The 18,898-nt window shown below is 55.9% G+C and overlaps 2 protein-coding genes across 4 annotated transcripts; one reads left to right on the forward strand and one right to left on the reverse strand.

Annotated features, from left to right (window-relative positions):
• The first annotated feature begins 2,982 nt into the window (after nt 1-2,982).
• Nucleotides 2,983-12,887, forward strand: LOC111141793 (phospholipid transfer protein). Of its 2 annotated transcripts, none has more exons than XM_022494610.1 (16): nt 2,983-3,622; nt 4,230-4,340; nt 4,428-4,527; nt 5,203-5,331; nt 6,010-6,165; nt 7,130-7,193; nt 7,266-7,329; nt 7,988-8,079; nt 8,815-8,991; nt 9,079-9,138; nt 10,346-10,510; nt 10,604-10,671; nt 11,894-11,936; nt 12,041-12,104; nt 12,190-12,266; nt 12,705-12,887. In XM_022494610.1, exons 2-16 carry the CDS (start codon nt 4,241-4,243, stop codon nt 12,834-12,836), a joined length of 1,491 nt encoding a protein of 496 aa, XP_022350318.1. In that variant the 5' UTR covers nt 2,983-3,622; nt 4,230-4,240; the 3' UTR covers nt 12,837-12,887. The 2 variants fall into 2 exon arrangements, with proteins under 2 accessions (XP_022350318.1, XP_022350319.1); XM_022494611.1 differs by lacking the exon at nt 2,983-3,622 and adding an exon at nt 3,659-4,138.
• A 70-nt stretch (nt 12,888-12,957) lies between these two features.
• LOC111141795 (cathepsin A) lies at nt 12,958-18,862 on the reverse strand. Of its 2 annotated transcripts, XM_022494612.1 has the most exons (15): nt 18,719-18,862; nt 18,357-18,538; nt 18,104-18,215; nt 17,822-17,872; nt 17,645-17,731; nt 17,256-17,411; nt 16,856-16,947; nt 16,450-16,534; nt 15,774-15,865; nt 15,619-15,697; nt 15,398-15,540; nt 14,667-14,742; nt 13,936-14,025; nt 13,667-13,771; nt 12,958-13,430 (listed from the first exon to the last, which is right to left on the reverse strand). In XM_022494612.1, exons 1-15 carry the CDS (start codon nt 18,770-18,772, stop codon nt 13,347-13,349), a joined length of 1,488 nt encoding a protein of 495 aa, XP_022350320.1. In that variant the 5' UTR covers nt 18,773-18,862; the 3' UTR covers nt 12,958-13,346. The 2 variants fall into 2 exon arrangements, with proteins under 2 accessions (XP_022350320.1, XP_022350321.1); XM_022494613.1 differs by lacking the exon at nt 17,822-17,872.
• Nucleotides 18,863-18,898: the final 36 nt, after the last annotated feature.

The following is an 18,898-nucleotide window of genomic DNA, read 5'->3' on the forward strand; positions in this document are numbered from 1 at the left end:
TATGGGGCTCGATCCCAGGACCCTGAGATCATGACCTGAACTGAAGGCAGAGGCTTAACCCACTGAGCCACCCAGGCACCCTGAGATTTACTTTTTAATTTACTCTAGAACAGGGGTTGGCAACCTACAGCTCATGGGCGCGAATCCAGCAAGCGGTCTGTTCGTGTAAGTCTTGTTTATAGCTGCCGTGGAGGAGTTTGAACAGCTGACCGGAGACCACAGAGCCAGCACAGCCTAAAATATGTACTATCTTATCTGACTTTTAACAGGAACAGCTCTCTGACCTCTGCTCTAGAAAATGACAGGAGCCGGATTTGAACCAGGTCTGTGTGATTCCAAAGCTAATTAAATAATACTTTGCTCTCCTCGTGGTTTAACAATATCGCTGTGATGGGTGCACAACAGGGGCTAGAAAAGGATTTCTGTCCTGTCCCTTTGAGTGCTGGGAAGTCCCTCCTTCCCTCTTCAAAGCTGGGAGTGAAAGTGGAAGGGATTTGGGGCTTCTGATTTCTTCATCTCTCAGATCAAGTGTTGAGGACTCAGAGAGGTTGCCAAAGACCCCCCTGGGCTGCCCAACTGCCAGTGTCACTGAAGTGTGAGGGCTGGGGGCACACGCTTCAGGAGGAAGGGGAAACCCAAGGGATGGAGAGTCAGGCTGCCAGGGCAAGTCCCTGGATTCAAGGCCAGTGAGTCCATCTTGTCCCCGAGCCCAGAGCTGTGTTTAGGGTCAGTCGGGCTGAGACAAACATGGGACAGGAGTCCCTTAAGAATCTGGGGTGCTATAGATGTCACCTGTCCCCCAGACACACCTGAGGGCTCCAAACCAGTTTAGTCACTCAGCAAATAGGCGGGACCTCCTCCGTGCAGGCACAGTTCTAGGCACTGGGAATAAGTGGGGAACCAGATCCTAGCTCTCATGTCACAGACCATGTCTCCATTCACCAATACTTTGGTAGACCGATATTAACTGGTCACAAGATATATAAAGCAAATAAGCCAGGCTGATGGGACTGAGAGTAATGGCGAGGTAGCAGGAAGTCCTCTCTGAGGAAATGCCGCTGAAGCTGAGACCAGCATGACAAGGAGCGAGCTGTGGGAAGATCAGGTGGAAAGGCATTCCAAGCAGAGGGAACAGCAAGTGCAAAGGCAGTGTGGCCAGAGCAAAATAAAGGGGGATGACAGAGGGTGGGTGACGAGACAGGGGCACGCGTGTAGCGTGCTTGGAAGTCAGGGCACAGAGGCCGCAGTTTATTCTGAGTGTCATGGAAAGCCCTAGATGCTAACAAAGGATGCCGATGATTGGGGCTGACATTTTCTGAGCCCTTACTAAATGCCAGGTGCTCATCAAGTCCTTTAAATCCATTAACTCTTAAAAAAAATGCATTAACTCTTAATCCCTACAAGCAGTCCAGATGTGGAAACAGGCCCAGAGAGGTTAAACCACTGGCCCAAGATCACACAGCTCCATTTAAAGCTCATTGGGGTTGCTGCGGAGACAGTGACATGCAGGAAACAAGAATCTCCTGCAGGACATCCCAGTGATACAAAGATGGAGCTTGCATTTCAGTTAAGAAATTGAGAAGAGGGCTGGGGCGCCTAGGTGGCTCAGTGGGTTAAAGCCTCTGCCTTCGGCTCGGGTCGTGATCCCAGGGTCCTGGGATCGAGCCCAGCATTGGGATCTCTGCCCAGCAGGGAGCCTGCTTCCTCCTCTCCCTCTCTGCCTGCTTCTCTGCCTGCTTGTGATCTCTGTCTGTCAAATAAATAAATAAAATCTTAAAAACAAACAAACAAAAACTGGCATTCTAAAAAAAAAAAAAAAAAATTGAGAAGAGGGGCGCCTGCATGGCTCAGTCGGTTGAGCATCTGCCTTTGGCTCAGATCATGATCCCAGGGTCCTGGAATGGAACCCCATGAGCCCCACATTGGGCTCCCTACTCAGCAGGGAGCCTGCTTCTCCCTCTCCCTCTGCCTGCTGCTCCCCCTGCTTGTGCACTCTGTCAAATAAATAAATAAAATCTAAAAAAAAAAAAAAAAAAAAGGAAAATGAGAAGAAAGAAAACTAACATCTGCCAGGTTTTCTGCTTGAGCCAGGCTCCAGGAAGAGTGAGGGCTACTAGAGTTCAAAGGCATTAAGGCACTTCCTCCTCTGGATATCCTTAGCTCTTTCTTCCTTCCTCTCCTCAACCCTTTCTGTCTCATGTGCTTGTGGGGTGTGCCTCTCATCCGAATAGCCAGTATTTATTTGGCACTAATGGTGTGCCATGTACTGTGCTCAGTACAGCCAGGAGGCACATTTATTCTTGCAACGACCTTGTTGTTTCTGTTTTTGGAAGAGGAAGCTGAGTCTCAGCGCTGCTTCAGTAGGGGTCCAAGAATTGGACGAATTCCAAGAATTTGAATCCTGGTCTGTCGGACTCAAGATTCTAAGCACTAGCTACTGGGCTAGAAATACCACCTCCCACCCTTTCACAGTTCGTGGGTTTTCTGGTAGTAGCTGTCCAGTGGTCTTTACGTCTGGTTTCCTGCTAGGGTGGGTCCATACTAGTGCCAACCTCATAGGTTAAGATTAAATAAGTTCCTCTAGATCTAGGATGACTAACCATCCTTGTTGGCCTGGGACTGAGGGGGTTCCCCGGAAGGGAGACATTCAGTTTCAAAGCTAGGAAGGTCCTGGGCAAATCAGGACATGTTGGCATTCCTACCTGGATGAGTGTGCTTAGTGCTACATATGTGTTCAGTGGACACTCACCTTTATTGCTTTTCCTTTCCGCTTTCATCCATTTGACAACAAACAAAGGTTAGGGTTAGCCGGCACCTACTCTGTGCCAGTCCCAGGAGCTGGGGACACACCGCAGGCAGTAGATGGAGATACTGCGGGGAGAACCTAGCTTCAAAGATTCACACACACAAAACCCACAGTCCCTGGGAAACACCAACCCTGCCTGCCTCTGGGGTGACTCCAGCAGTCTGCGCCGACCTCCTGGGCAGGCAACACTTGCTTGGACTCTGGTGGGAGAAGTCTCCAGGGCCTGTTAGGTCCCTACATAGTGACATAGAGACATTTGGTGGTGGTGGTGGTGGTGGGGTCCCCGGGTGAAGCCTGCCAAGAAGAGGTCTTGATGATTGTAGGCGGAAAGGAAGAAAATGTGCCTTGGGCATTGATTTTGTGGGTGGTCCCAAGTATCCCGCACATTTTGCTGAATGAGGAAACTGAGGCAACAGTGACCCAAGTGAAGTGACTTGCTCAGGATCATACAAGAAGACATGGGCATTTGGAATTTAAACCAAGGTCCCAGAGAAGCAAGGACTGTTGGGATTGGGCGGGCCAATTCCTGCACTTCCCTCCCTCCTTCCCGGCTTGGGTCCCCCACTTGTCTTGACAGCGCCCGGCCTGTCACGGGGCTCTGTACAGCCCTCTCCACCCTCGCGGCTGCCAGCGTTCCGCCCCGTCCCCTCCCAGCCCCTGAGGGAGGAGGGGAGAGCGGGAGCGAGGAGGGGGGTCGGAGAGGCCCGGCATTATAAAGGCGGCAGGACCAGCACTGCCCGCCAGACCCCGCCGCCCGGATCCCCTGCTCAGCCCGCCGCCCCACGTGACCGCACCGACGGCCCCAGCTCCGCCGCAGTGAGTTGGGGCGCGTCCCCATCCACCCCCAGCCCCTCGCTGAGCTGCGTGGTCTACTGAACCCGGGTGGGGTAGAGATCCCATGAAGGCGGGCGCTGATATGGGGGTGGGGGGGTACCAGGCCGAATCGCGATGGCAGGGATTTAGGACCCGGGGGAGCCGGGAGACCGGTGAGCCCGAGATCGGGCCGGCAGCCCCCTCTACTCCCCCCGGCGCGGGGCCTGGGAGACTGCGAGACACCCCCCAGGAATGCGCGTGCAGCCGTTTCCATAGTAACAGGCAAGCCGCGCCCGCCCTCTGCTAAAGGAAAGGGGGGGCGCTGGTACCCGGGAGGTCCAAACTCATCACGTGGCGGGTGCACGGGGGGACCGAAGATGTCCCCTCCCTTTCCCCCGTGTCCCAAATCCTCTGGGAACCAGAGCGCGAGTCGCATCGCCTCTCTGAGCCTCAGTTTCCGCATCTGCCAAATGGAGGCAATATAATTGGTTCCAAGTTCCCTGAAGAGCTGTTTCGAGGGTAAGGATCCGGCCAGTCCCTTTTCTGGTTGGACAACCGGGGAGTGGGTTTTGGCGGCCCTGATGACTCCAGCGACCCTACCCCACCCCAGGCCCGCTCGCCATGGCCCTCCTCGGGGCCCTCCTCCTAGCGTTTCTGGTAGGCGCTCATGCGGAGCTCCCCGGCTGCAAGATCCGCATCACCTCCAAGGCGCTGGAGCTGGGTAAGGCGCTGGGCCGGCTGAGGGCCGATGAGGGAGGGGTCGTCCAGGCCGTGGGCGCAGGACCTAAGGGTCTCACTGCTACTTCAGTGAAGCAGGAGGGCCTGCGCTTTCTGGAACAAGAGCTGGAGACCATCACCATTCCGGACCTGCGGGGCCGGGAAGGCCAATTCTACTACAACATCTCGGAGTAAGCAGGAGACCTGGGGGGCGGGGCCTCGGGCCTCGGGGCGGGGCCTCGGGCCGGGGGGAGGCGGGACAAAGTGGGTGGGGTAGGGGCGTGGCCACATCTTGGGGGAGGGACTCAAGAAACAGGATGGGGGCGGAGAATATAAAGGCCAAGCCCTCCAACATAGGCGGGACCAAGAACCGCAAAGCAGAATCCTTGCAGGCTGAGGCGTGGCTAAAGAGCCCCGGAAAGGGGGAGTCAGGAAACTTGCCCTTGGATGAGAGTGGGGTCTAGGCCCCGAGATGGAGCTAAAGGGAAAGGTACCAGGAAACAAGAGACAAGAACTTGCGATGGTGGGGATAGGAGAAATGGAATATGCAGCTCAGCAGACAGAGACAAAATCAAAGCATTCGGTTAAAAGAGCAGGTCAATCACTACAGGGTGTGAGAGGGAAGGGAGTGTAAGCAATCAGGCCTCTGAAGAAGGGGTGAAGCTCACTTTTAACACCTGGGTCTGGAGAAGCTCATCTCCAAGCTGTCCAAGTCCAGGCTCGGCACTTGAGGGGAAGTGGGAGAATTCCTTCCACCCACCTCAGCTTTCCCAAGCCTGGACGGGGGGGAGGAGGGAATGAGTTTTCTGTGGTTGGGTGAGACCACCTCTTCGTGGTCCTGAAACTAATCCCGAGGCTTCCTGAAGGGTGAAGGTCACAGAGCTGCAGCTGACATCCTCTGAGCTCCATTTCCAGCCAGAGCAAGAGCTGGTGCTACAGATCAGCAACGCGTCCTTGGGGCTGCGTTTCCGGAGGCAGCTTCTCTACTGGTTCTTGTGAGGACCTGGCACTGCCGGGGAGTGGAGGGTGGGTCAGGAGGGCCGGGAGGCCGCGGGGCTGTGGACAATTGTTTAGCCTTCCTGTGTCTCAATTTCTTCATCTGTGCAATAGGGACAAGCAGACCCACTTCATAAGGGTTTGGTAGAGTGTCTAGTAAACCGGGGAAGTGAAGACTTATTAAGAAACATCATGACAGGAGGCTCCTGGGTTGCTCAGTGGGTTAAAGCCTCTGCTTTCGACTCAGGTCATGATCCCAGGATCATTGGATCGAGTCCCACATCGGGCTCTTTGCTAAGCAGGGAGCCTGCTTCCTCCTCTCTCTCCGCCTGCCTCTCTGCCTACTTGCGATCTCTGTCTGTCAAATACATAAATAAAATCTTAAAAGAAAAAAAAAGAAGTATCATGACGCAGCGCCTGGGTGGCTCAGTGGGCTAAGATTCTGCCTTGGGCTCAGGTCATGATCTCAGGGTCCTAGGATGGAGCCCCAAATCGGGCTCTCTGCTCAGTAGGGAGCATGCTTCCCCCTCTTTCTCTGCCTCTCTGCCTACTTGTGATCTTTTTGTCAAATAAATATATAAAATCTTTTAAAGAAAAGTATCATGAGGTATGGGGTGGGTGGGGGCTGGCGAAGACCCTGTTAGGCTGGACATTGACTGCCCCACCCCCCCTTGCAGGTATGATGGGGGCTACATCAATGCCTCTGCCGAGGGTGTGTCCATCCGCACTGCTCTGCAGCTCTCCCGGGATGCCACTGGCCGCATCAAAGTGTCCAACGTCTCCTGCCAGGCCTCGGTCTCCAGAATGCACGCAGCCTTCGGGGGAACCTTCAAGTAAGCCCGATCTCCAACCCAGGGCACCCCCCTTTGAGCCTTACTGCCTAGTACGATGCAAAGTGCACAGACTTGGGAGCCAGGTCAACAGGGTCCAACTCTCAGCATCCTCATTTCCCTGCTGTGTGACCTTGGTCGAGTCACTGAAGCTCTGTGCCTCAATTTCCTCATTGGTAAGATGAGGATGATAATAGGAACTATTTTATAATTTTATGTTCTGAAGACTGTTTGTTAATATATGTACAAATATTTAGAACAGTGCCTGGCATGTTAGTGGCTAGCTTCCTAGGTAAGAGTAATTGTGAGGATCAGTATGTGCAGCTGGACATGAACTCAGTAATTGGTAGCCCTCACTACTACTGATAAAAACAATAGCATAATTTCAGGTTTGGGGCTGAGAAGGGGACTTAGTGATTGTTCTCAAAGAGAGTGGGAAAGAAAAGATGGTGGATTTATCATCGGGTGTTGGTAGACTGCCAAGTTTTTATTTATCAAAAAAATAATGTATATGCAAGTCCTTGAGGATTCATAAAGGAACTCAGAGCCTAGCTGAAGGGACAAAATATTTGTTATTGGGGCTTTGAGGGAGGGACGGAGTCCTCCCTGAGTTCAGAAGAGGGTAATCTGGGAAGACTGCCTGGAAGAGGAAGCATCTGAGCCTATACAGAGGGACATACAGGACAGGAACGCTGAGGGTGGAAGGGAGGGTATGAGTAAGCATCTGGAAGTGGGGATGCTTACAGCAGGTTTGAAGAACTGGGGGTAAATTCATGGGGCTGGTGGGGGCAGGGATTAGGTCTTGAGAATAAGGCTAGAGAGGGGATTTGGAAACCCTCCATTAAAGAGGTGGTAGTACAGTAAAGCTGAGCCACCTCCTCCCCATCTCTCAGGCTAGTGATTTCTCCTGGGCCTGGATTGGGGTAGGGCAGAGTCTGGGCTCACGTGGTCTCTCCCCTTCTTGCAGGAAGGTGTACGAGTTCCTCTCCACATTCATCATCTCGGGGATGCGCTTTCTCCTGAACCAGCAGGTACAGCAGTAGTGTGTGTGTGGGGTGCCCTCCCCTCTTTGGAAGGCCCTGACTCTAGACCCCACCTCGCAGATCTGCCCTGTGCTTTACCACGCAGGGACGGTGCTCCTCAATTCACTCCTGGACACTGTGCCTGGTGAGTTGGTGCTGGCCGGGAGGGAAGCTCCGGGCCATGCCTGGGACTGGACTAGGGGTGAGGAGGGGGCTAGGTATGCAGCTGCCAGGCAGGGCCTCAGAGTAGCCCCCTGCCATGCCCTGGCCTCAAATAGGGCCTCTGCTGCTGACTGGCCATGTGGCCCTAGGTAAGTACTCACCTTTCTCTGGGCCCTGGTGTCTTCGCTTGGCTGCCAATGCCTCCCTGTGGGGGTTGTTGGAACGAGTAATTGAGCGGTGATTGTCTATGTCCTCGATATGGACTTGCTGATCACTGGGAACTTGTCTGTATTCATCCCTTGCACTTAACAGGTGTTCAGCTAACACGAATTCCCTTTTCCTGCTGTGACCTCTGCCTGCTGTGGGGTAGAGATCATCACGCCCCACACACAGGGCATGGGGAACAATGAGGGAAAAGAATCCCTTGCCGTCTTGTTTAGTGATCTCATGGAGCCCTTGTCATAGGGGTGGCGATGGCAGGAGTGGTCATTAATATTGCTGAGCACTGAGTGCTTCCCACGTAAAACCAATTTGATCCCCACAACAACCCTACGAGGGAGGATTTCTAATCACCACATTGTGGATGAGAAACAGGCCCAGAAGGGTGAACACAGCTTGAGTGACTGCGCTCCTTCCCACAGTTCGCAGCTCTGTGGATGAGCTGGTTGGCATCGACTACTCCCTCCTGAAGAACCCAGTCGCTTCCGACAGCAACCTGGACATGGACTTCCGGGTGAGCTGCCTGGCTGCTGTGGTGTCTCTGGCCTAACTAGACCTCCTCCTTGTTCCCGGTGTTGCTCATTTTGTCCTCTGAAGGCACAGCTCTGGGCCACTCCACTGCTGAGTGGATCCCCATGGCCTGCAGAATTTGGTTCAACCCCTGGGTCTGGCTTCTGAGCCTGGTTAACCTTGTCTGGCCCCACCTTTCTGACTTCACCCTGTTTCTCTGCACTCATTCTTTCCCAAATATGCCCCTGGCTTCCTGCCTCAGGGCCTTTGCTCATGCGCTGCCCTTTCCCACCTCCCCTGAAGCAGTTGGGCATAACAGCTCTATGCACATAATCTATGTAAATGTAAACAGCAGCTTTTCTCACTCCTGCTCTGTATCTTTCAAGACCCACGCACAAGCCACCTCCTCCCCAAGTCCCTTTCCTGGGTGTCCCTTCTCTGGCCTAATGGGAGTGCTCCCTTGCAGAACTCCAGCTGCCCTCCTTTGAATGACTTTTTAGAGTTGTGCTAACAATGAGGGCACCTGGTGGGGTGTTGGTAGAGCATGCGACTCTGAATCTTGGGGTCGTGAGTTCAAGCCCCATGTTGGGAGGAGAGATTACTTAAATAAATACAACTTAAAATTTGTGCTAATAAGACCCCTAAAGATAGCAACTGGGTCCAACCCTCACGGGGCCTGGCACCGGGCGTGGGAAGATCTGGGTGCTGGGCCAGGCTGACCCTGATCCCCCAACTGTAGGGGTCCTTCTTTCCTCTGGCTGAGGGGAACTGGAGCCTGCCCAACCGGGCGGTAGAGCCCCAGCTGCAGGAGGAGGAGCGGATGGTGTACGTGGCCTTCTCGGAGTTCTTCTTTGACTCTGCCATGGAGAGTTACTTCCGGGCGGAAGCCCTGAAGCTGTCCCTGGTGGGGGACAAGGTATGTTGGGGTCTGTCTGCTGGATGGCCAAGAGGGGACCTGTCCGAAACTCCCGATAACCCTGCCTCATCCTCTTCCCCTCTCCAGGTGCCCCACGATCTGGACATGCTGCTGAGAGCCACCTACTTTGGGAGCATTGTCCTACTGGTGAGTGTTGGCAGGAGGTAGGGACGTGGCCAGGGTGGGCGGCCATACCACCTGCACACCAGCGAGGGGACGCGTGAGCTGTACAAGCAGAGGCCCCTGCAGCCACTGCGCATTAGACAGAAGGCCTGACCTCTCGCCTGTGGCTAAGTTCTCTTATTTGTCAAGGTCGATTCCAGGTCTGGGAAGGGCCCTTGCTGCTGCTTCATGAAGCTAGGAGGAGCACAGGCTGAGAACCCAAGCTCTCTAAGTGTAGGGACTCTAACAATGACCGACGTATTCTTTTTTTAAGTTAATTTTTTTAATAATCTCTATGCCCATCGTGGGGCTCGAGCTCATTACCCTCACGATTAAGCGTCCCATGCTCTACTGACTGAGCCAGCCAGACGCCCTGATGTATTCTTCTTTTGCCTTATGATTTCCCCTTGTTTCATGGGAAGAGGGTTGGGAGGTCAAAATCTAAAAAGTATCTCAGTGACCGTTAGAGGGCTTGCCCTTAATCTCTTCTACACTATACAGCCTCCCAGGGCTGTCGCTGAGGATTAACTGAATTAATTCACGTAAAGAAATTAGAGCAGCCCCTGGCGCAGGTTAACTGCTCAGGAAACACAAGCTGCTGTTCCTGCTGCTGTCATCCCCATCGTCACCATCTACCTGATGGCCAAGTGGTGGGGGAGGGTCATGGACTCTCTGGCCAGACTGCCCAGGTCTGCATCCCAGGGTCTGCACCTGGATGACTCCAGAACCTTGGACAAGTTACTTAACTTCTCTGTGCCTTGGTTTCCCCATCTCCAAGATGAGCATGAGAGCACCTGCCTCACATGGTTATGATGAGGTCTGAATGAGCTCACATAGGCAAAATATTGGTCAGTGCCTACACGGGAAAGAGCACAGCAGTGCAGAGAAAAGGACGATACGGCAGAGGGTGGGGATATCTGATGCAAACACTGTCCCAGAGGAGTGTGGCTAGAGATAGATCCCCACTAGCAAGAACTCAGGAAAGCAGTAGAAGGAGACATTCCATCCCTCACGTGAGCAAAGGCACAGAGGCTGGGCACAGTTCTGAAGGGTCTGGGAAGCCACACCAGTCCTTGTTATTTTCGGGTCTGGGCTCCCAGCAGGCAGAGCCTGAGCCACCCCATGTTCCCTCCTGGGGCTCATCAGGGAGCAGATCTGGGACTATCCCCGCCCTCCCCCACTCTGTCCCCAGAGCCCAGCGGTGATCGACTCCCCGCTGAAGCTGGAGCTGCGCGTCCTGGCCCCACCTCGCTGCACCATCAAGCCCTCGGGTAGCACGGTCTCCGTCACTGCCAGTGTCACCATAGCCCTGGTCCCACCTGACCAGCCCGAGGTCCAGCTGTCCAGCATGACCATGGTGCGGACACTAGAGCGGGGGTACTGAGGGTCGGGATGAGCATGCTGCGGACCCCGTGGGTCAGTAACCCTGCTGCAACCCCCTTGCCTGTAGGACGCCCGTCTCAGCGCCAAGATGGCACTCCGGGGGAAGGCGCTGCGCACCCAGCTGGACCTCCGCCGGTAAGCAGCCAGTCAAGGTCTCGGGCAAGCGCTTCACCTTGCTGAGCCTGAGTGCCTTCAGGATAGTCGCACCTGTTCAACAACAGATCTACAGCTATTGGGGAGCTAGGGTCTTTGTTCATGTGTAACAAATGCATTTTAATCAGGTGGAATTTCTCTAGATTATCTTATGACCCAGAGGCAGGCAGAGCAGGTCTTCTGAGAGGAATGAACCAGCCCAGCAAGGTTAAGTGACGTGCCCACGGTCCCACAGTTTCACAGCAAAGAGCCTAACCGCAGGGGTTCAGGCAGAAACAGCCCAGCTTTTCCAATCTTAAGAGTCACTTCACCTTCATTTTCTTCATGGACTAAATGGAGAGAAAAATAGCACCTACTGTGTGAGCCACAGGCAGCCAGGGGCTACTACACAGCGGGGGCAAATGTGCCACAGTCTGCGGAAAGTTCTACTGGACAGCACTGTCCCAGAGGTTAAATGAGATATTGCAGGGTCGTGGTTAAGAGTTTAGATTCTACGGGCGCCTGGGTGGCTCAGTGGGTTAAAGCCTCTGCCTTCGGCTCAGGTCATGATCCCAGGGTCCTGGGATCGAGCCCCGCATCAGGCTCTCTGCTCAGCGGGGAGCCTGCTTCCCCCTCTCTCTCTGCCTGCCTCTCTGCCTGTGATCTCTGTCTGTCAAATGAATAAATAAAATCTTAAAAAAAAAAAAAAGAGTTTAGATCCTAGAGGCAGCTTCTGCCCTCTACCAGCTGTGAGACCGTAGGCGAATGCCTTCGGCTCTCTAGGCTCGATCTGCCTCATCTAAAAAGTACAGATCATTTCATAGCGGGAGGATGAAGTCACTTCTTAGAGCTGTCGGGAGGATGAAGTCACATTGGCATTTTAAAATATCTTACTATTTAACTTCTGTAACATGCTTAGTACCTAGGAGGAAGTAAGCTCTGTAAGTTTCATTAAACAAACACAAACCATACATGCCAGGCGGTCAGGCCAAGTCTGGTATACAGGAAGTGGTCAATGAATTACAAGTAGCAAACTTGAAGAAAAGGAACCGAAAGCGGGAGAAAGGACTCCCCCACCCCGGGATGCACATCTGGCGAGTGGCAGAAGCCGCAGACAGGTGTGAGGATGGGAACATCTGAGGCTGAGACTGAGGGGCATCGGGTGGCCTGAGGAAGGGGAACTTCTGGGCCTTGAGCTTACTGGACACTTCTTTCTCTCCCGTAGGTTCCGAATCTATTCGAACCAGTCCGCTTTGGAGTCCCTGGCAGTGAGTTGGGGGTGGAGGGAGTGCCGAGGCCGGGTCAGGGCTGGGCAGCGGAGGCCTGTCGGCTTCCTACGGCTCGCCCTGACGTCCTGCCCTCTCCCTCCCAGCTGATCCCGCTGCAAGCCCCTTTGAAGACCATGCTGCAGATTGGGGTGATGCCCATGCTCAACGGTAGGGCTGGGGGTCGGAGGGCAGGAGAGGGAAGAGAGAGGGGAGCTGGGTGGATCCCGGCTGAGCCAACTGCTCCCACCCACAGAGCGGATGTGGCGGGGGGTGCAGATCCCACTACCCGAGGGCATCAACTTCGTGCGTGAGGTGGTGACGAACCATGCGGTGAGTGGGAGGGTTGACGGAGGAGGGCAGAGCCTCCCTGCCCCTGATTCACCACTAACCTAACTGGGCTACCTGACCCCAGCTCCTCCCTCATTGACGGCCCCTCCCATTTTAATCTTCCATATCAGACTTCTCCAGCCCTCGGCACAGCTGTGCCCTCACCTTCTAAGCCTCTTCCCGGATTCCACCCCGAATATCTACTTATCTTGACCGTCTGAGCTAAGAGGTCACCTCCTCCAGGAAGCCCTCCTTGACCTCCACAGACTGTGTTCCTGCAGCCTCTCTTTTACACCCTTCACAGGGAGCTAGAAGACTTTCTTTGCTGCTCCTCCTGTCCCACTATACAGAACCCCTCAAGGCTAAGAACTCTGTCTCTATCTTGAAATTTTGGCCTCTGTGATGGAATGAACAGACTCCCCTCTCTGCCCCACTGCACAGGGCTTCCTCACCATCGGGGCCGACCTCCACTTTGCCAAAGGGCTGCGAGAGGTGATTGAGAAGAACCGGCCTGCCGACACCCGGGACCCCTGGACATCCAGTGCCTCTCCACCCTCCACAGCGGCTGCCTGAGTCCTCAAGCCCACCCTGGGAGGGGCTTTTGGGACTCCAGACGCCTGTCATCCCCTCCCCCAGGACCTTCCACTCCCAGCCTATAGTGTCCTAACCCCCAGTGCCACAGAGAAGACAGGGCTTTAAGCTGTACCCAATTTAATTCCATAATCAGTCAATCCATTGATTACAGTCCGTCCACCCTCCCCATGGGCTGTGCTGAGCTCTGCTGTGTTCCAGTGCATGAAGGGAGGGGCCAGGCCCCAGCCCAGTCAGGAATAAAGTGCTAACTCCCCCAGGCTGTCTACTGAAGCACTGGGGCCTGGTCTGGGAGGCAGAGGGCTGTGGAGGGGTCAGTGGTGGGGGGGGGTAGGTTGGTTCTGGAGGCCGGGATCTGCCCCACAGGGGCATTTTGCATAAAAGAGGGCCTCCCTCCTAGCAGGAGAGGCAGGAAAGGAAAGGGGCTGGATCAGAAGGGGGACTTGTCTCTGTCAGTATGGCTGCATCAGGCAGAAGGGGGACTGGTCTCCATCAGTACGGCTGCTTATTCAGGAAGCGGGAGAACATGGTGAGGGCAGCCTGGGGCTTGTCGGTGGGGACCATGTGCCCAGCGCCCTAGAAGCAAAGCTCTGTGAGATCACCTTCCTGTGTCACCCCTGCCCCTGGGTGCCCCCTCCATCCTACTGGATCCCTCCAGCCAGTGACCCTCCTCTTCTCCCACTCCCTCCAGAAAACTTGCTCTTATGGGCCCAGACGGTAACCCAGTGTAACAGAGAGCTGGGAGGAGAGGATGGGTGGGTCCTGCCCCATCTCCTCCAGCCAAGCCAACCCTCGTCAGGCCCAGGCTCTACCTTGATGGTGAGAAAGGCGATGTGGGAGAACTCCTTCACGAAGCCAGCAATCTGCTCTCCACTGTCCCCGTAGTCCACTAACCAGGGCCGGCGCTGGACCTCCATCTGCCCCACCAGGAAAGACTTAGCAGCCTGCTGCTACCCACAGCTGCCAGCAAGACCTCAGGGCCCCGGAACTCCCCCAGGTTTGCCCTGTCTGTCTGCCCAGAGCCCAGTTGCCAGGCACAGCTGCCCCATCCCTCCCCAGAGCTGGGATCCTTGTGCCTTACCTTCTGGTTGAGGGAATCCACGAACCACTCATCCCCCATGAAATTGCAAGCCATATCCACATCTCCGTTGTACAGCAGGATCCGGTATTTCTGAAGCCGGGCAAGAGAGGGAATGGGGGCTCTGGCGTGAGCACAGGACCCAGCCCTTCCCTAGTTCAAGCCCTACCCCTTCAGGGAATTCAGGGGACCCAGCTAAATAGCATGAAGCAGGAAACACTCAGGTTTTCTGTTTTCTACATGTCCAGTGCTCTACTAAATGCTTCACCCGTGAAGGTGGATACTGTTATTAACCCCATTTTACAGGTGGGGAAACCAAATCTCAAGATATGAGAAACGTGCCCAGGGTCATACGGCTAGTAAAGGAACCTGCACACAGTCCATTTGACACTAGAGCTCCTGCTCTAATCACTGTGGATACAGAATCTGGTCCTGACTGGCTGTCAGGGTCTCCTAGATGACCTTAGACAAGGCTCTTTCCCACCCTGGACCTCCATTTGCCTGTCTGTAACATGTTCTCCCAGCTCTTCTCCACCTAAAGTCTCCTTGGCCGATGCGGAACCCCCAGCCTCCTACCACAGAGCAGCATGGGGTGGGGGACAAAGCCATGTTCAAATCGTGACCCTGTATCACTGGGCTTCGTTTCTTAGAGTTTCAGCTTCTGGTGTCCAGAGTGGCACTCTCAAGGGGGCCCTGAGGTTGCTGGTGGCCCCCACCGCGCGGCCCCCACTCACCTGCGTGGTGAGTAGCTTCAAGTACTGGTCCTGCACACTTTGGTAGAGGCGGCGGTACTGTATATTCACCAGGAAGCTGCGGGAGCACATGGGCAGGCCCCATGAAGACCAGGTAAAGGGGAACAGAGTCACATAGCAGACCTCCCCCTCTTGTCCCCTCCCAGCTCGAAGCTCCAGCCCAGGGGGCAGAGCTGGGATTCAGTCCCCTCCTTGTGTCACGTCTCCAGGACTTAGTTGGACGAGAGGCTGGAACGCTGAAGTCCTCCACTCACCCGCGTTGGGAAGCGTAGACGGAAACATTTAGTGACGGGCCCACGATTGGGATTTAGCACCGAGGGGCCCACGGGTGTGAGAACCACAGAGCGTTAACGGCAGGAGGGCAGGGGTACTGGTCAATCAGAATGGACTTGAGTGGCCCCTGCCATGCCGGGCGTCACCATGTTACTCAACACGGGTCACAGGAGACCTGTGCAACTGAGAACTGTAGTGGAGCGGGGGTGGGGGACAGGGTCTGTTGACTCACTACTGGGGAAGCAAACTAACATTTTACCAATGAACTGGTGAAACCTTCATCAGCTGAAGGGTTAGACTTCCTGTACAACTAACTCACCGCCACACCCTGAAGGCCACCCCTGAGAGACCCTGGCCAAGGGGCTCCTGGGAATCCGTCTGATACCCACAGGCCCCGAGAGCCTGCCACCCCCAGACCACGGCTGGCCGCAGCGCCTCACTTGCACATGTCCCAGCGGGGCAGCTGCTCAGGGACGTGGAGGGCCTTGCGCACATAAGGGTTGTTGAGGTAGGTGGAGGCGGCCGTGGTGTTGGTGCAGGGCGGGTCCATGCGCACCCTGTCCCCAGAGCGCAGCAGCAGCACCTGGGAGAGCAGACCAAAGGTCAGGGTCTTTGCCGCCCTGGTCCACCCCCACCAGAAGCAGCTCAGATATTTGCACACCTGATGCCGTGTCTGCTTGATCGGCAGGCGAGTGAAGATGTTGCCGAAGTCGTGGAGCACGACCGTGTCCTCCTCGAACCTGCCAGTGAAGTAGGGGATGGGTGCCTCCGTCTCCAGGCGGGGCTAGGGCACCCAGGGCACACCGCAGGGCCTACCTTAAATGCCCAGGCACACCCCCAGCGCAGGGGGCGTAGAGGTTGTAAATGTTGAGGCCCAAGTTGCCCACGATGCGGGACACTTCCTGTAGCTGCAATGACACGCCGAGCCACCCCCGTGTCACAAAGCCCTGGTCTCCCCAGGATCTCACCAACACGTCCCAAGATTCATCACTCTCCTGCTTCGCCTCTTGTTGTTACCCTTCCCCCACTTTTTTTACAGGTAGGGGAACTGAGGCTCAGTGGAAGGCCTCTGCCAGCCCGGGGTCTAAATGCTGGTGGCACTACTTCCTAGCACTGTGACTTCAGGCGAGTAACTTTAACATTCTCGACATCACTTTCCTCTTCTGGAAAATGTGGACAATACGATGTCCCTTAAAGAGGAAACTTAAATATTAAATAATCCGTGTGGACCTATGTCAGCCCAGTGCCTGGAACACTGTAGATGTTGAGAGATCCTTTCCCTCCCAGGGATTCTAGGATTTGCCCAGAAAGTCACAGGAAGTAGTGACAGGAACACATCCCTAGATGTGTCCCAGAAAACACCAAATTGCTGTAGGAGGCAGGACAGGAAAACCAAAGGGGACAGGGTCAGGGAGTCCCCAAGGAAGGGATGTGGTCCTCTTCTCTGGGCTGGGGGTGTCAGGGGTGACAGAGGTTGGGGGAAGAACCTCACATTAGTCACGCATTCTGGGTCAGTGTTGTCGTAGAAATTACACTTGTTCTGAGAGCAGCAGTGGGTCTGGAGGGAAGACCAGAGCCTGTAGGAGAGGCACAAAAGCATTCAGGCCCAAGGGGGACCTCCCACTTTCTCCCTCCAACCTCCCACCACCACCTGCCTCCCAGGGTACAAGGAAACGGATCACAGGGGATGATATGGAGGTTCTCCATCTAGCTGCTCTGGGGCCATCCTACCAGCCCTCCTCAGTCCCTTCCCGCACCGAACACTTCTAGCAACCCCAGCCCCCACCTCCTGGTCATAAACTGGGGTAGGGCCCGGGGGTATCATGTGCCTGGAGAGCAGACCTGAGATCTCATGACCTGCCCCACCCGGGAGATTGCCCAACCGCCCCCTCCCATACCTGTTCCCCAGAAGGCCATGGTAGTAGGCGAAATAGACCAGGGAGTTGTCATTCTGCTCATAGGAGGAGAGTCCATTGCCCACAGCCAACCCCTGTGAAACAGCCAGGGCATCCAGGTCATCTGGAGGGAGAGGAGGAGCCTCCCTGGGCTACACCCAGACCTCCAGCAATGTGGACACTGAAATCCAAGCTGGTTTGTGGGGAGGCCACTCAAAGAACAGATCTGGCTGGCTGACAGGTGAGTTTCCGTCCTGGGAGGCACGTGAGCAGAAGCAGTCCAGCCAGTGGCAAGCGCATTACAAAGGAGACCAAGTTGGACAGGGAAGATGGCCTGCCTGACCTCACTCACCGAAAGGCCATGACCATAAGCTGCCTCACTCCCCTCCCGCAGCGGCTCTACCTGCAGGTTCATGCTGGGATCCTGCATGACCAACACGGCCAGGGTAGGGATGTAAATGCCGGCATAGCTCTCTCCTGTCAGGAAAAGCTCATTGTCCTTGTACTCTGGGAAGAGGCGGAAGAAATCCTTCAGGGCCTCAAAATTGCTCTGGGCGACCTAGGGAAAGCAGGATGGAGGGAACCGAAAGCTGCTGGTATTGGAGCTAGAAAGAACTTCAGAGATCATGACACCCAGCACCCACTCTGAGCAAGAGGAAGTGGCTTCACCAAGACCACACACAGCCTGCGAAAGAGCCAAAAACAGACTCTAGCGCCATGTTCTTCTCTTCCAGCTCATGCTACCCTTAGAGAACTGGGGAGGCTGGGGCACAGGGCAGGCACTGGACTCACCTCGGTGTCGTTGGTGGCATAAGTCTTGTCGTCAGAGTAGGAGAAGCCCACCCCAGCTGGGGACTCAAGGTACAACACATTGGCAATCTACATGGCAGGAGGAAACCAACTGAAGAAGGCTCCCCAACCCATCGGAGTGCCCGGACACCCCCACGGGACCCCCGGCTCCAGCTATACCAGGTTCCAAGAATAGGGGTTGTACTCCAGCGTGGCACCATCTGGCTGCACCTGAAGAGGAGAGAGAGGGCTGAGTGCCAAGGGCCACTGTGCTGGGCACTCCAAACTCGGGCAAACCCCCTGCGAGGTATAGAAAGTCAATGGTACAGACGAGGGAACCCAGGCTCAGGAGAACTGCACACTGGGAACACCTCCAAGTCCTGCTCTCCCTCCTCCCCAGCCCCCCCTTTAGGGACTGTCCCCTTCCTGGTTGTAGGGGGGAGACCGTGGCTTTCCACTCACCAGGAAGGGGCCGTGCTCTGTGAGGAAGCCATCTAGGGAGCTGCAGCCGGGCCCTCCGTTGAGCCAAAGCACCAGAGGGCTGCTCTTGGGATCCTTCTGCGATTCCACAAACCTGGGAGGGGAGGCAGAGCAGGGTGAGTGCCGGCGGAGGGACCCCTCCCAGCGCGCCCCGCTCCCAGGCTCCCCAGGAGGTTCAGACCCTCCTCCAGCTCGCGCCCCGTCCCCTCCCCGCCCCGGAGGGAGGGCCGCAGACCAGTAGTGGAGGTGCTTGGAGCCGGAGCCACGGAGGTAGCCGGAGTACTGGCGGAAAGCCGGCTGCTTGGCCAACCCAGGCAGGCACTGGATCTCATCGACGTCCGGTGCTGCCTGGCCTGCGGGCGCCCAGGGCAGGAGTAGCATCAGCAGCCAAGGAGGCGACAGCGCGGCTCCGATCATCTGCAGCAGGAAGCGGGGCCGCCTGTTTCCGCGCTCCCTCGCTCCTCGGCGCTTCCGCGGGCCGACCCCGCGGAGGAGCTGGCGGCGCGCGGCCAGAGAAGTCCCCGGCCAGGCTCCAGCGCCCACCCACCGCACCGCCCCGGGCCGCGGGTCCCCTCCGGCCTCCCGGGACGCCCTCACCTCTGCTCCCCCGCGTCCTCGCTCTCCAGAAGGGGCCCGGTCGCGGGATGTCATGTGAAGTCGGAGTCACGTGGGTGCCGGCGTCACGTGACAGTCATCCTGCCGGGGCCTCGCTGGTCCCCCGGGATCGGCGGCTCGCAGGCGGCGGCCTGCTTGCGGTCAGAGTCCGTGGTCCTCCCA

Source organism: Enhydra lutris, unplaced genomic scaffold, assembly GCF_002288905.1.
Source record: "Enhydra lutris kenyoni isolate GAN:26980312 unplaced genomic scaffold, ASM228890v2 scaffoldscaffold6, whole genome shotgun sequence".
NCBI lineage: Eukaryota > Metazoa > Chordata > Mammalia > Carnivora > Mustelidae > Enhydra > Enhydra lutris.

Bases quoted from the DNA above. Each gene is read 5' to 3' on its own strand.
- LOC111141793 (XM_022494610.1), top strand. From the start codon at position 4,241: ATGGCCCTCCTCGGGGCCCTCCTCCTAGCGTTTCTGGTAGGCGCTCAT. The intron at 10,511-10,603 runs GTGCGGACACTA...CCTTGCCTGTAG, and splicing joins AGCTGTCCAGCATGACCATG to GACGCCCGTCTCAGCGCCAA. The intron at 12,105-12,189 runs GTAGGGCTGGGG...TCCCACCCACAG, and splicing joins GGTGATGCCCATGCTCAACG to AGCGGATGTGGCGGGGGGTG.
- LOC111141795 (XM_022494612.1), bottom strand. From the start codon at position 18,772: ATGACATCCCGCGACCGGGCCCCTTCTGGAGAGCGAGGACGCGGGGGA. The intron at 17,873-18,103 runs GTGAGTGGAAAG...TCTCCTCTTCAG, and splicing joins CAGAGCACGGCCCCTTCCTG to GTGCAGCCAGATGGTGCCAC. The intron at 15,866-16,449 runs GTGAGGTTCTTC...GTGTCATTGCAG, and splicing joins ACCCAGAATGCGTGACTAAT to CTACAGGAAGTGTCCCGCAT.